General features: G+C 41.0%; 1 protein-coding gene across 2 annotated transcripts in view; it reads right to left on the bottom strand.

Moving 5' to 3' along the window:
• Positions 1 to 256: 256 nt before the first annotated feature.
• Positions 257 to 15,168, bottom strand: part of EDAR (ectodysplasin A receptor) — a 115,203-nt gene continuing 100,291 nt past the window's right edge. The window contains exons 7-12 of one of the 2 annotated variants that reach the window (XM_074299633.1): positions 14,172 to 14,300; positions 13,989 to 14,063; positions 13,595 to 13,667; positions 9,321 to 9,480; positions 8,774 to 8,834; positions 257 to 3,446 (exon numbers count right to left, since the gene is read on the bottom strand). In XM_074299633.1, the coding sequence (XP_074155734.1) occupies positions 3,124 to 3,446; positions 8,774 to 8,834; positions 9,321 to 9,480; positions 13,595 to 13,667; positions 13,989 to 14,063; positions 14,172 to 14,300 (821 nt within the window). In that variant the 3' untranslated portion in view covers positions 257 to 3,123. The remainder of the gene's footprint in view (positions 3,447 to 8,773; positions 8,835 to 9,320; positions 9,481 to 13,594; positions 13,668 to 13,988; positions 14,064 to 14,171; positions 14,301 to 15,168) is intronic. The other variant, XM_074299634.1, reaches the window with a different exon arrangement.

Genomic DNA, 15,168 nt, shown 5'->3' with positions numbered 1-15,168 from the left:
AATGATATTTCAATAACCCATTCTTTGGAGCAAATGACCCCCAAATAGTGAACTGAGAACAAATAACATTTGGTGCTCATAGCTCTACATTCAGAAGATCATAGATTTGGGGCTGCACTGTAGCCCCAGCAGGAGCTGAAGTTCAAACCCAGCTCTCCTGATTCCAGATCCACAGCTTTTCCCACCATACCATCCTGCCTCCCAGTATTCCATGCCTGAGAAGGATTTTTTTCATATTAAAAGAGACCATATTTAATGCTTTTTATTAGCTTATTTATGTATTTAGATTGTACAATATAATAAGTTATATATACAGAGTCAGACAAAATTATTAGCAATTAAGACTTCACGGACACAAGCATATCTTAGTTTGGTTTTCTCTCCTCTCTCTCTCTCTTTTTTTTGTCCAAAACTACAATTTCTTCAGTGTTGGGAGTTCCCAGTATGGAAACTCCTTGCACTAATACAGACTGGCAACTTCTATAATGTATAGTCTTCCAAGAATTGCCTGGGATTACTGAGAGGTTAAAGGATTTGCCCACAGCTAGGGTGTCAGAGGCAGGTCTTAAACCTAGTTCTTACTTCATCCACTCTTTCTCCACCATGCTGTGCTTCCTCTTCTGTATGTTTTAGCAATAATAAAATGATGGTTGTTTCCCTGGAAATTGACAAGGTTAGCCAAAGGTACACTCATCCTGGTAGCCCAGTGTATCCTTCAAAGCTTCATCAATATACACTATTTAAAGTGTTTCTACCTTCCCTCAAGTCAATGGTCTGTGGCCACAAGATGGAAGATGGCAAGACTCAGGCCATGCCTAATGTGATCAATGGATTTGGCCAAATGTCTGAAGACAGAAATAGCAGTTTTGCCTTCTCTTCTCTATTGAAATTAATTTTTAAAAGAAGCAAACAACAAACTGCTCTTGGAGAAGAGAGTGCTCATCACATATGGCATTTACCATCTAATTAAGGAAGAGGCTTTCATCATCATTAGCACAAAGCAGGGGGAAGAAGGTGAAGAGGGTGCAAGATAGGATTTCAAAGAGGAATTAAAAGGATAATTAAGCTTCACCTCAGAGTATGTAGCTCACAGGATATACAAAATAGGTTCTGAAAACAGCAGCAAACAGAGACTGTAAATGGTGATATTAAATATTCAGGACCTAATTATGATCCTATCACAGTATGTTCTACTTTTACAACAGTAGAAAATTAGTTGTGAGCTTCAAGCAGACAACTGATTTCCTTCCCCCCCCATGCCCAACCTCCCCCACCCCGAAGCAATTGCTCAGTCATGCAACTTGTAATTTAAAAAAATATTACTTTGTAAGCTATGGAATTTGTTTTAATTTAGGAATAGCTCTAGTGAAACCTGTCATTACAGCATCTCAGCAATGAATTGTAAATTAACCCACTGGGGTGATAACTGGGACTGGCTGCCACTCTCTTTGCAATTATAGTTTTGGGAAAATCACCCTGCCAAGAACAATGTCACTTTGCTAACTTTATCTTTAAATGTTATGGCAGACAGTTGCCGTGGAAAACTTCAAATCTAAGACTTTATGGCTTTGGTTCCTATTTTGTATTTCAAATCCATATGGTTTCCATGTGCAGCTTTTTCAATACTGTTGTTTTCCTAAATCTCCATTTTCATTGGATTCTACTTTGTTGATGATAGAATCACAGAATTCCAGAGCTGGAAGTGAGCACAACCCTGTTATGGAGGGGGAAATTGAGTCTCAGAGAGGTAACTATCACTAGACTGATGGATAGGCTCCTGATTCAGCACTTGGACTGGCTACCGTCCAATCTTTGCCTTTTCCTGATTGGTTCTAAAGAGATGGAGTACTGGAGAATGAAGGTCTCCAAACGTGATGTTCCTTCATGAAATATTCCATGGTCCTTATGTCTGACTGAACTCTCCTCAATCAGTAAACCATCATCTCTTCCCTATTAAAGAGAAACACCAGAGGCTTGCTGGCCCTTGGATATTTTTCTGCCCCAAGTAAAATTCAGCTGGAAAGAGATGGGCATGGAGGTACATGAAGAGGCTGGTGGAGGTCTAGTGGTGGGAACTTCCAAGCCATCAGCTGGGTGTGCCTAGGAAGCAGGGGGCAGCAGGTTCCCCAGTGAGGGCCAAACTGGACCAGATTGTAAAAAAAGCCAAAGACAGGAGCTCCTGCTCATCAGGTCTGTAAGTAACCTGCATTTGGGTAAAGAGACCTAGCCTTAGACTCTTAACTAGCTGTGTAACCTTGTAGATTACTTAACCTCTCTAGCCCTCAGTTTTCATATCTACGACATAAACTAGGTCACATTTAATGTCTCTTAATTTGGGCTACTAATGAAAATACTAAGTAATTAATCTGCGGTGAGATGCTCTGATAAATCAACAGATCTGTGATACAGGGGAGCAATGAGACTAGCGGCCGCTTACATCGGTTTTGTGTATCAGTTTTGCACGGTAAGTCACAGAGAGAACTGTTCAGTTATTGATGGGAGAGAGGCCCAAGTGGAATTACATTGTTTCCCTGCAAAACCAGATAGAATAGTAACTAACAGACCACTCTGAACTGACACTAGGAAAGATGAGAAGTGTGGATTCATTGTGACCATTTGGCGGAACTTCCCATAAGCAGCCCCTCTGCTGCGCAGCCTTCCTTGATGACTCCCATCAGAAGTACTTTCTCCTCTAGCTCCAGCAGCACAAATAACTGAACCTTGGGGGGCGGCTGATCCATGGATCTCACCTCTCCTACTAGACTGTGAGCTCGTGCAGAGCCAGCCACCTTCGCATCTTCCCCTAGTGCCCAGCGCAGTGCTGTACGAGACAGAGTGGGTGCTACATGGAAATGGCTGTTGAATGACTGTGTCCATTCTTCATGAGGTACGGTGTTTGGCGTGGTATTCTTCAGCCGGCACGTCGCCGGCTTTGACTTTGGCTTTCCTGGCTCCTCAGGTAAGACCTGGTGACGCGGGAGAAAAGCCTTAGTTTTTGGGAAGCCTGGGAGCAGGCCCGTTGCTGGTTCCGGGTTTCCCAGCTCAGTCACCCCCGCGGTGCGCTCAGGTGAAGGAAGGGAGGTCACATCCCGGGAGAGAGGGAGGCAGTTCCCCGGGGGCTCATCAGGTGGTGACGGGCGGCTGCGGCGCGGGCGGCATGACCTGGGCCCACTCCAAGATGTCGGCGCACAGAGACTCGACGGCATCCAGCCGCTCGATCTGCACGAGTTTTGTGAGCAGCTCTGGGATGCTGTAGCCCGCCGTGCTGATCCGGTCAAAGAGCTGCATGCCGTCCGTCATCCCCCCGATCTCGTCCCTCTTCAAGCCAAAGCTCTCGGCCAGGTGGCGCCAGGTCTTCACGATGGCCTTCTCCGTGTTGTAGGTGGAGCTGAGCATCCTGCTTGTCTTCTCCAGGCAGTCAAACGGTAATTCCGTGGGGCTCAGACCTGAAAGAGCCGAGAGTCCGGGTCAGAAATCACACATGTTTGGCAAAAGGAGCACAGAACAATTTTTTAAAAGTGTACTCCTTGGCTCTTCAATTCAGGCAATTATTCATTATTATTTTAATATTATTTTATATTTTCAAATACATGCAGAGACAGTTTTCAACATTCATCTTTGCAAAACCGTGTCTTCCAAATTTTCTCCCTTCCTCCTCCTCCCTCCCCCTGCCCAAGACAACAAATGATCCAATACGGGTTAAACATGTGAAATCTTCTAAACGTATTTCCATATTCATTATATTGCACAAGAAAAATCAGATCAATAGGGAAAAAAAAAAAAACCGAAAGAAAGAAAAAAAAAAAAAGCAAACAATAGCAACAAAAGATGAAAGTACTATGCTTTGATCCACGTTCATTGACACAATAATTACTAATAATGATAATGGTGCAATAACATTAACTAATAATCTCCCAGACCTGGGTCTGGGAAGTGGGGTAATTTCCAAAGCTAGCAGCTGTTTTGGGGGAAGGGAAGCCTTGTTCTGCCCTGTCACCATATTTGGAGTTGGGGGTGGGATCAAGGAAATGCTGCTGAGGCACAGTGGATTGAGTGTTAGGCACGAGGTCAGGAAGACTTATCTTCCTGAGTTCAACTTTGGCTTCAGACATTTACTATAGACACTAAACTCTATTGACTTCAGTTCCTCATCTGTAAATGAGTTGGAGAAGAAAATGGCTAATCACTCCAATATCTTTGCCCAGAAAACCCCAGATAGGATCATGAAGACTCAGACAGAACTCAATTAACTACAACTTATGGAATAAAGGGACCTGGGTTCAAATATCTCTGTCTGCTATTTACTGTAATTAAATGAAGATTATATGGGTAAATTTTTGTAAGTTGTAATGTACTCTATTACCATCATCTTTACTATCAGTACCAACTAGATACAGCTACACCCTTCCATGCCATTTCAAGTAGTCAAAAAGGCTGGTTTCCTTTAGTTATTGCTTTAGCTGCCACTGGCAGTTAACCTGGTCATTTAGTTGGACCCAGAATGATCCAATTTTGAAATTATGGTGTGGAAAAAACAAACTGAAAGTGTGTTTATAATGACCAAGACTGGCCCCAGAAAAGACTTGAGAAGATATATATACCTCTCTCCTTTCTTTGCAGAGGGAGGAATTCTAGGTGTGTAATATCGCATATACTGTCATTTGTAGTCTGTGTGTTCATTTGTTTTGTTGAACTGTTTTCCCCCTTTTTAATCTGTTCTCAAGAGGCACTGTGGTATATTGGGAAGAGCTTTGGACCTGTGTCTGAATCCTGACTGAGATGCTTACTGGCTATGTGATTTGGAACAAATCACTTAACCTCCTCTGGATCTTAGTTTCTCACCTGCAAAATGAGGGCTTATTTGTCCCTTCCATCTATGAAGGTATATTCATATCTGAAATGACTCATGGGATATAAGGAGAGGGCAGGAAAATGAAAGTAATATAAGAAGAAAAGATAGAAAAAATAAAATTAAAAAAATAAGAAAGTTTAAAAAAGAATTGGCATGTGAATTTCCATTGAAACTTTCATAGAAAGCTATTGGCAGCATTCCTCATACATCTGAATCCAGGAACCCCTTCACTTGTAGTGAGTAATAACTGTTACTTTCCATTAAGCCAAAGGTTCAATCTGTTGGTACTTTAGTCACATGGGAAAATAGATTTCTAAGCTAAATTTTAGATAGAAGGGAAAGAAGTCAGAAAAGGACAACCTGGAGACAGAAAAGGACAACCAACTTTAGTGGTGCATTTGCTCAAAATAATCAAGCCTATTCTCAAGCTTTTGGGTATGCAATGATATAAGGTAAAAGCTGCAGACAGGCAGCCAAGAGCAGCTGTGTCTAGCTGTATGGATCACAGGTGTTTCATTGAGCAACTTCCAAGTCAGCCAGCAGTAGCAGTCAACCTTCCAGTGGCCTGATCTGGAACAATTCGTTTCCAGGGATTTGATGGCAGCACAATTTCTGTCACAACAACTTTAGTTCTCTATCTAGCCTGTGCAATTGGTTTTCCCTTTGCCCAAGTACTCAGGCTTAACCAGACTCTCTGTTCAAGATAAATCCTCATTATCTCATGGGTCAGTAGCTGTCAATGAAGCGGTAGTCAGAGATAGTGGGAAGAAGAGATAGTGGGACCAGCTAGCTGGAGGTAAATAGAGGAAAGGATGGATCTTGAGCCCTGTTTCTGATTCACAGCATTGAAAAGGAAGCTACCCACAACTTTCTCTCTCTGCAAAAGGGATATGTCTCCAATCCTTGTTTGTTAAGTGCTAGCTCCCTAGATGAAAGAAGCAAGGGAAGGTAGAAGGACAAATAGCTGTGCAAACTGGGAAGAGGCTATAAAAGAAACAAAGCTGTCCTTAGAGGGTCTTTTGTAAAATAGATCCAGAAACATTGCTTTTACACAACTTGCTTTAAAAAACCCTCCATAGTTCTGGAGTTTGAGGATAAGACTTAAATACAAAAATCTCTGGTGAGTGAGTGAGTCTCCTAGACATACCTAGCTCCCTTATGGTTTTAGAAGGAAGAAGTATCATTTCTAGCAGCCTGAGGATCCCTAATTATTTTTCCTTTAGAAATATAAAAAAATGCTAGAAATAAGACATTGCTACTATTATTCCTTTCCTTAAGGGATTTAAAGTTTTATATTTTTTTCAACCCTTGGAGAAAAAATTCTAGAGTGATAGTGACCTCTGAAAATGGTTGCATTTATACCATAATAAAGTGAGGAATAAAAGATTTGGGACTACAACAAGATTCTGGAGCCATCTAGTCCAACCTCTCATTTTAAAATATGAGGGAAGTTAAATGATAGGTATCAAAGATCACACAGGAAGTCAGAGGCAGGAATAGGATTCAAATCTAAGACTTGACCTCAAGACTAGAAGCCATCTTTGGGGCAGCTAGGTGGTGCAGTGGATAGAGTATCATCCCTGCAGTCAAAAGGACTTGAGTTCAAATCTGATTTCAGACACTTAACACTTCCTGGCTGTGTGACCCTGGTCAAGCCACTTAACCCCGATTGCCTCAGCCAAAATAAATAAATAAACAAAAAGAAAAGACTAGCAGCCATCCAGTCAAGTAGCATGTATTTAGTATGTGACAGGCAGGGTGCTAAGTGCTAGGAGTACCTTGAAAGGGGAAAAAATGGGATTAAGAACTCACTGTTTTCTAATTGGCGGTCTTTGGATGAACAGAACAAAGTGAAGGCTGAATCAGTTCTCTATATTTTTCTGGTCTTGTTTAATCTTGTTTAAATTCAAGGCAAGTTTTTCCTGTGTCTGTTTGTCCATTTTCCATATAGGGAGAAGGGGATCTGTACGAGTTGGATGACTGTCATTTAAACTTTGGAAACTTTGAGAATGCTTTCATTAATTTACAGTTGGATGGAGGGTTTTTTGTTTAGTTTGATGATCAAATAGCTAGCTGGTGTTTAAGTGTTATGTCTGAGGTTGGATTTGAATCAGGTCATCCTGACTTCAGAGCCAGTGCTCTATCCACAGCAGTATCTAGCTGTCCCTGGATGGAGGTTTTTTTTTTTTTTTTAAAATTAATTTTTGGTCTTTTGTTAAGTCTAGATTTGCACTGTGAGCTAAGGTAAAGATGACAGATTAAATGGCTGTGGTAAGCCATACTCACCCATGTGTATAGGGTAGACACATAATAATAATAATAGCTAACACTTATATAGTACTTACTATACTTAGTATATGCCTGTGCCTCAGTTGATCTTTAACAACACTGGGAAGTAACTGTTACTATTATCCTCAATTTGCAGATGAGGAATTGAGGTAAACCAAGGCTAAATGACTTATCCAGGCTCACACAGTTAGGAAATAGCTGAAACTGGATTTAAACTCGGATCCTCCTGACTCCAAGCCTGATGGTATTGTCCAAGGGAAATGGAAAAATCTGGATTCAGGAGTCAGAGCTACCTCTTGCACTAAGAGCAGGGCTCAGAAGAACAGGTTGGACAGTCTTGCCGAACTGCTGTTGCAGAGAAAAATCAATCCATTTGATGGCATGATATTTTCGGGGGATTTCTGAGGAGTAAGGAGTGTGGTTTATTACTTATATACAAATCCTGACCTTTTCTCATCTGGCTTCCTTCTCACTGGGAGTTCCTAACCTGCGGCTGCCCATTAGAGAATAAAACCAAATTTGGTTATTAATATAGGATGCAGGCAGCAGAGTCCAGCTTCCTTTACCCATCCATTTATTTTACAAGTTTCTGGAGATCAGGAACCATGTTGTGATTTCATATATGGATTACTCCCAAACAAGGAAACTCCCTTTACTAATGAGGATCAATATGTTCTCAGCAACTTTTTGTCTTAGAAACTACCTAAAGCCCAGAGAGGTTGAACCAATATTTTTGATCACAATGATAGTGCCAACTTGGATTTAGTTACAAGGGCACTGCATCCCAAATAAAGCCCCTTTGCATTTATACATGGGCATTTGCTTGCCCATATATAAGTTAATAAATGGTTACTGAATTGACCCTCCCTACCTGTGCTGGTTATGGGATCATAGATTTAGGATTTAGACATAGATTGGATTGGTCACATTCAGTCCCTTGCCCTCCCCTTACTCCTGAGGTTGGTTGGGCTAGCTAATGTGATACTTTAGTGTAGCTATTTTGCTTAGCTTGCTTCCAAAGAACACTAGAAATCTTTTTTTCTTTTTTTGCTGAAGCAATTGGGGTTAAGTGACTTGCCCAGGGTCACACATCTAGGAAGTGTTAAGTGTCTGAGACCAGATTTGAACTCGGGTCCTCCTGACTTCAGGCTGGTGCGCTAACCACTACACCACCTAGCTGCCCTGAACACTGGAAATCTTGAGCCAAACTCCCTTGCTGTTGATATGAGGGTAAAAGAACCTAGGATACATCCAGATTTCCGATCCCAAAGTTAAGACTGACTTGACTTGTGTCGTTAGGGAGCTCTTGAGAAGCAAGATCCTTTTACCCAAGCAGACTAACAACTGCTTTACAACTTAAAATCTAGAGCATTTCCTGAAGCCCCCAAGAAATTTGTCAGATGTAGGATTTGAACTCTGTCTTCCTGACCTTGGAGTTTCTTTTTCTTCCTGCCATTTTGCTTCACAATTAGATGGAATATGTATGTATATCATGTGAGTGAGAATTGACATTTAATTTGGTTTTGATTCTACAAGCATTTTTAAGAGCCTGCTGTTTGCCAGCCACTCTGTCGGGACCTAGGGAAACAGACAAAAACAAACAAACAAAAAAAAAACCCAGTGCTTACTTACCTTCTGCCACCCCACACACATTAGCATACACGTCAAGGATCTTCTTTCTTCTACTCTGAATCTTCAAGTAAAAATGGAAACAGAAAAAAATATGATTTAATGCCATGGAGACAGCCTAAACAGTTCTTGCTGGGGACCTCTCCCAGAAGCCCCCTTGAGCCATTCCAGGCTTGCTTTTCCAAAGTGGAGCTGAATATGAGAAAATTATGTGTAGTAGATTTGGGAGTCACAGAAAGCTGAATTAGGCCTTCATCAAAAGTCTAGTCCACCATCCACTTAAAAACTTTATATCCCGCAAAATGGCCCATTGATGGCCCTATCACCAAAAGCAATTCAATACAGAGGAATTAGTTTTCAGAGTGCTCACCATCCATGGCTTCACGGAGGAACGTTTTGGCACCAGAAGGCATTGCTGAAAGTAAGTTTCTTGCCCATAAATCCCCATCAATCAGGGGAATCTCCATTATAGATGCAGAGCATCGTTTAGTGTGGCCATAAAATGTGGATATTTGTAAAAGAATGGGGTGTGTGTGTGTTGCAGACTCACCCCAGTTGATTTGTTGTTTGTGGAAGATTTATCCCTTGTCAAATGGACTAATGATAACAAGCACAGCTCTGGAGACCCTTGCTTGTCAACTGCGGCTTCTTCATCACTGTCCATGCTGCGACTGAGGAGCTGTTCATTCTCAGAGGAGGCATCATTCTCACTGGGGAAAGACCAAGGGAATGTTAATGGCGTCTTGCAAAGTGCACCCTAAAACTCAGCTCCTACCTGTTTATTGCCCAAGATTCTGATCAGAATGCAAATTAAAGTATGTTTGCAAATGGACTAAGAGAGTTCATTAAAGAGAACTCTTTTTTCCAACAGGTATATATTGGTTAGAATGTGTGTATCATGTAAGTAAGGATTGATATTGCATTTAATTTAATTTAACAAGCATTTATGAAGAGCCTTGAAGGTGCTCTTCAAGGAACTAGGGATACAAACCTTACTTTCTAGAGATAACATGTAAAATAGATGAATATAACAATAATTATAACTAAATATTTGTATAACATTCACTATATATGCCAGGCACTGTGTTAAGCACTTTACAATTATGATCTCATTTGATGCTCAATCCCAAAATGTAATTGTTATTATCATCTCCATTTTACAGATGAAGAAACCGAGGTAAAGCGAGATTAAATGACTTGCCCAGTCACATAGTGGCTGAGGCTGAATTTGAACGTTGAGTCCAGCACTCTGTCCACTATGTCAGAAAGCAATTTAAGGAGGAAGAAATGACTTAATATGACTTTTAAAAGATCACACTAATAGTAAATATCACTATCTAGATTTGAACATCTCACTGAAATCTTTCCATTGTGCCAAAAATCTTTAGAGGCAAGAATGAGGTGTCAGATCTTATAAAATGATCTTTAATAGGACTAAAGATAAAGTCTTATATTTGGGTTAAAAATAATCAACTATATCATGAAGATGATGAAAGGATGCAAAAGCTCTGAACTAGATAGCAGTCAATGTGATAAAAGACAGATTTTTGTTATTGTTTTAATGAACTCACAAAGTCAATAAGAATAAACAAGATAACACAGAGTAACCAAAAAGTCAATGCAATCTCTGTCTGCACTAAGAGAGAGAGAACAAGAGAGTGGGAATCACACTGTGTTCTTTCCGAAATAGACAAAATTTGTATTATATGTCAGTCAATAAGCACTTATTAAGCAGAGTATGCCAGATAATGGCAGTACAGTATTGTCCTAGGGATACAATGAAAACTTCTGTACTTGTCTTACAAAATGTGTATTTTAATGTAAACAACTAAATAGAACCAAAATATATTAGAAGAGGTGGTAATCTTAAAGGGGAAGGCATTAGGCATATTTGATGGACCAGGAAAGCTCTCTTGCAGGTAAACTTTGAACTGAGTCTTCAAGGAAGCCAAGGAAGCTAAGAGGCAGAAAAAACAATATCCTGGTCAATGTTTAACTACCAGCTCCCCAGAGGGAAAAAATCCAGTTACAACACACTCTCAAATTTGTTCTGCACTATTCGCATGTTGGCCATTTCTGAAGTCTAGACAGTCAATAAAACAATAAATCAAACTCTGATTTGTAGTATTTGCTGATTTCTGAGGAATAAGCTTAACAACTGAGTCACACCCCTGGGCAGAGGAGAGAATTCCAGTTCTTCCCCTCCGCAAAGTGCAAAGATGGCGAGAAGAGAGCCAAGAAGTCATATTCTAGGAAATGCATGTACAAGCTGGATGGGGAGAGTGTGTGGAGCTGAGTGAGATGTAGGAATGGAAAAAGGTTACAAAGAACCATAAATACCAAACAGAGGACTTTATATTTGACACTCAATGAACAAAGGGGGTTGAGGGTGGGGGAAGGATATGGTCAGACTTAATGCTTTAGATTTTCTAGATGCTACTTTTTAAAGAAGGACTCTAACAAACTAGAACCTGTCCAGAAAAAGGCAACTCACACAGTGAGAGAACTAGAAACGTCAGTTGGAGGAACTTGGGAGGTTTAATTAAGAGAACAGAAAATTCAGGACAGACATGGTAGCTTTCTCTTAGTATTTGAGGAATACAGGAAGAGGAGTTAAACTTTTTCTATTAACCTCAGGAGAAAGACTTAAAATAAATAAATCAAAAAATGGGTAGAAGTTACTGAAAGGAAGATTTTGTCTATTGGTAGATCAGAGATGTCCATTTTTTAAATTAATAGTTTTTATTTACCAGATATATGCCTGGGTAATTTTACGACATTGACAATTGCCAAACCTTTTGTTCTAATTTTCCCCTCCTCCCCCCCCCAGATGGCAGGTTGACCAATACATGTTAAATATGTATAAGAGATGTCCATTTTTTTTGATAAGTATCACTTCTACCTATCCAGCTCAAGAAATCCTTGCCACAGGGAAGGGAGAGATAGACCATATCTCCCATGAGGAAAGATTTGTCTTCTGCACCTAGGAGTCTCCCTGCCAGACTCCAAAGGAGTTACCTGAGTAGAATTTCTAAGCCCTAAGCACGTGTGCATGGGGCTTTAAGCTAGCAAGAGTCAATGTTCAGAAAAGGCTTTTCCACAGCTCATTAAAATCATTCAAAATATATGAAAACAATATTCTTTCATAAGGATTCTGTTCTTCTTTTGTGGTTTGGCTGAAGTCTTAAGAAAAGGATTATATTTGTGGGTAACTGGGTTATAGCAATAAAGCCCACACTCAAGAACAACCCTGGAGGCACAGCGATAAAAACAAAATAAAAGGAATGGATGATGTGCCCACTTTCTAATTTGATCTCAAACTCTCGTGGGGAGTCGGCTCAGATGCTCATCCATTGTCTGCCCTTGACAGAAGGCAATGGTGAAAGAAGTTAACAGGCAAGTCCGCTCCCGTGTCCTTTACTCAGATCCAATTACCTACGGACTTCAGAGCAGGCAGTAAAGGATGAAACCAGGGTTTTGGTGTAGCTTTTACAATCCTATTTCCAAATTTCTGCTTTTCCTAGAACATATGCTTTCAAAGGTTTCCCTGCACATTCATGTCCCACTAAGCTCCTTAATGGCCAGAATTATTTATTTAGTTATTTTCCCTCTCTTTTCTCCTCCCCTCCATCCTTTTCTCTCCCCATCCCTTTTCTATCTCTTCCTTCCCCTTTGCTTCCTCCTCTCTTCTCTCTCCTTTCTCCTCCTTCCTTTCCCCTCCTTTCCCTTTCCCCTCTTCTCTTCCCTCCTTTTCTCTCTCCTTTCTTTCTCTTTTCTCTCCCCTTCCCAACTCTCATCTCCTCTCCTTTCCCTTTCTCTCTTCCCTCTTCTTCTCTCTCCTCCCTTCCCCTCCCCTTTTTCTCTCCCCTTTCCTCCCTCTCCGTCTCTTCTTCACTAAGTTATCACTTTGTTTTCTAACTCTATAATGAACTCCAGGGCCTACAATCTCATGCATTATAGCTATTTATGCTCATGTTTTATTCCCCCATTAGACTGTAAGATCTTTCAGGGCCGGGGCCATCTGTAAATTTTGTGTCTCCCCTGACACCACGTACAGTGCTCTGCACACAGTAGTTGCCTAATAAATCTTTGTTATATGTCAATTCGGATTATGTCATACTACTTCAGAGCTACAGCACTGTCAGGTCCCCAAAGGGTAGAGAATTTGATTTATTATATCAGATAAAAATGTGTTCAATCAATTCATTCATTATCAGAATATTGAGCCAACCTTGTGGCTTTCCCCATTACAGACAACAAATGAATCTTCTCTTAGACTCTTCTCATTTCCACATAGAAATGGCATACCTGAGATTAGAAGATGTAGTTGATTGACAAGGAAATGGATCTCTGTCCTCCCTAATTCTGAGCCCTAAATCTTCCTTTATGCATTAGCATAACTTAAGTTTTTATGTAGGCTTGAATACTAAATTATGTAGGTTTGGCTACCCAAAACAAACAAGCAGAAATTAGTTTCCCCTGCCCTAAACCAGCCTGGAATAAAAAGCTAGAAGGAACAAAAAGGGAATCTAGGGAAGGCTAGAATTTGATGACTTAATCCACAGAAATCCCACCAAGCAGCCCTGTTCACTGTGTGTCCTTCCTCAGTCCAGGCCCAATCGTCTACAAACCATTCTCGTCCTCTGAGCCCCTCAGCAGACGCCTGGGGAAGTGAGCTGGATAGACAGCTTGGTGTGGTTAACGTGTGAGCTCTCTAAGTGGCTGGCTTCCTCGGCTGCCTCCTTTCTCCCCTGCCAGAAGCCGTCTGTAAGCCCTGACACTTAGCATCACTTGTAGCATCCCTACCACCCAGGCTGACCTTACCTCTTGGCAGCCTTTGCTGGCGTTGCCGTCAGCTTCTCGAACTCATCCTTCTCAGCAAAAATCACCACGTTCTCTGCAGGTGAATAAGAGGATTTATGGAGGGATGAATTGAAAGTGATGCTGGAGCTCTGGGAGAGTAAGCTACCTCTTTGACAGTGTGTTGCGCCAGGTAAATCCCCCTGAATGATGCTATTCTTTTAATTATACCCCAGGATTAAATAAAATTTGGGTGCTCCAGATACCACTTCCCCTAGTCTCTCTTCTAAATGGTATGAGAGCTTAAGCAATTAGGAGTAAAGGCTGTTCAAAGGGGGCTGATAAAAGGGAAATTTAATCTCTACTGGTCTCCAGGAGAAAACTAAAAAGAGCAGTAAAACGGTTGGTTTGTTCAGACCTTGCACTTCTTTTTTCTCTTCTTGCTTGCTGACTTGAGCTTCCACAGTTTTCACAGAGTGGCTGGTGCAGCAGGCTGGAACATGAATGAGAAGTTCATGAATGGACATCCTTATGGCCTGCATTGAGTGGACAGGTGTAGTTATTCATGAAGATGACATGAGTTGGGGATGGGGTATGCTACCTGGGGCAGAAGGCTTTGTCTTCATGATGTAAAACATGATGATGAGGACGATGGCAATAGCCATGATGAAGATGGTGGACATGGCGATAATCAAGGCAGTGGCTAGATGCCCTTGTCCTGAAAGATCTGCTAAAGTCAGAAAAATAAAGGAGGAAATAAATATCATCGCATGGCTATAAAGAAATCCTTGCTGAAAACTGAACTGTTGATTTAGTGAACCTGGAAAGCCAGGACTAAAATTGCATTGATTTCTCTATTTTTATTCATAAGAACTTAAGAAATTGATGTGCTCCTGAGACCAGCTTTGACCATGACTTCATATATTGCTATTGGGTTATTCTTCCCCAGTTGAATACAGCTTTTATAGGCTTTAACAGGAGACTCATGATTCATGCCCAGTTCCTGGCCCCTTTTCTTGGCTTGATTGCTTTGGGGACCTGGGACTGAGCACAGGAAAGTAGACACATGAAGCAGTAAACTAGCCAAAATTCAACCCAGGTTTCTGGGCTTCTAACAAGATGCTGTGTTTGAGTTCCTCTAAGAGTTTGAGTTCTTCTAAGACTTTGAGAATGTTCCTTCAGTTCTGCAAAGTAGGATAGAAATACAACCTTCACTACCATGAGGATTTAGAATTCCTGGACGGGAGAGGTCAAAAGACCATCATGGGAAACCTAAAATCAGTGTTTCTCAGTTGGTCCTAGCTGCTCTTGCTTATAATCTTGCATATGCTGTGGCTCATTAGTCTACACAATGAGATCAGTGTGGCAATAGTCGTCTCACAGAATGACTTATACTTCGGTTTTACCATATTTCTATGGCAACTGTACCTCCATAGGGTGTTCCCCTTCTCCCACCACCTCCTTAGGAAGTTATAGGACCAATGTATTGATGAGTTCCTTCCTTTGTTGGGGATACACATTTATTACAGGAGCTAGTTTTATAGCTTTCTATAGTTTTATAGAACTATAGTTTCTTAAATATTAATATTAATTATTAC

This window comes from Sminthopsis crassicaudata, chromosome 3 (assembly GCF_048593235.1).
Source record: "Sminthopsis crassicaudata isolate SCR6 chromosome 3, ASM4859323v1, whole genome shotgun sequence".
In the NCBI taxonomy this organism is placed as follows: domain Eukaryota; kingdom Metazoa; phylum Chordata; class Mammalia; order Dasyuromorphia; family Dasyuridae; genus Sminthopsis; species Sminthopsis crassicaudata.
This window is presented reverse-complemented; position numbering and strand designations above follow the sequence as displayed.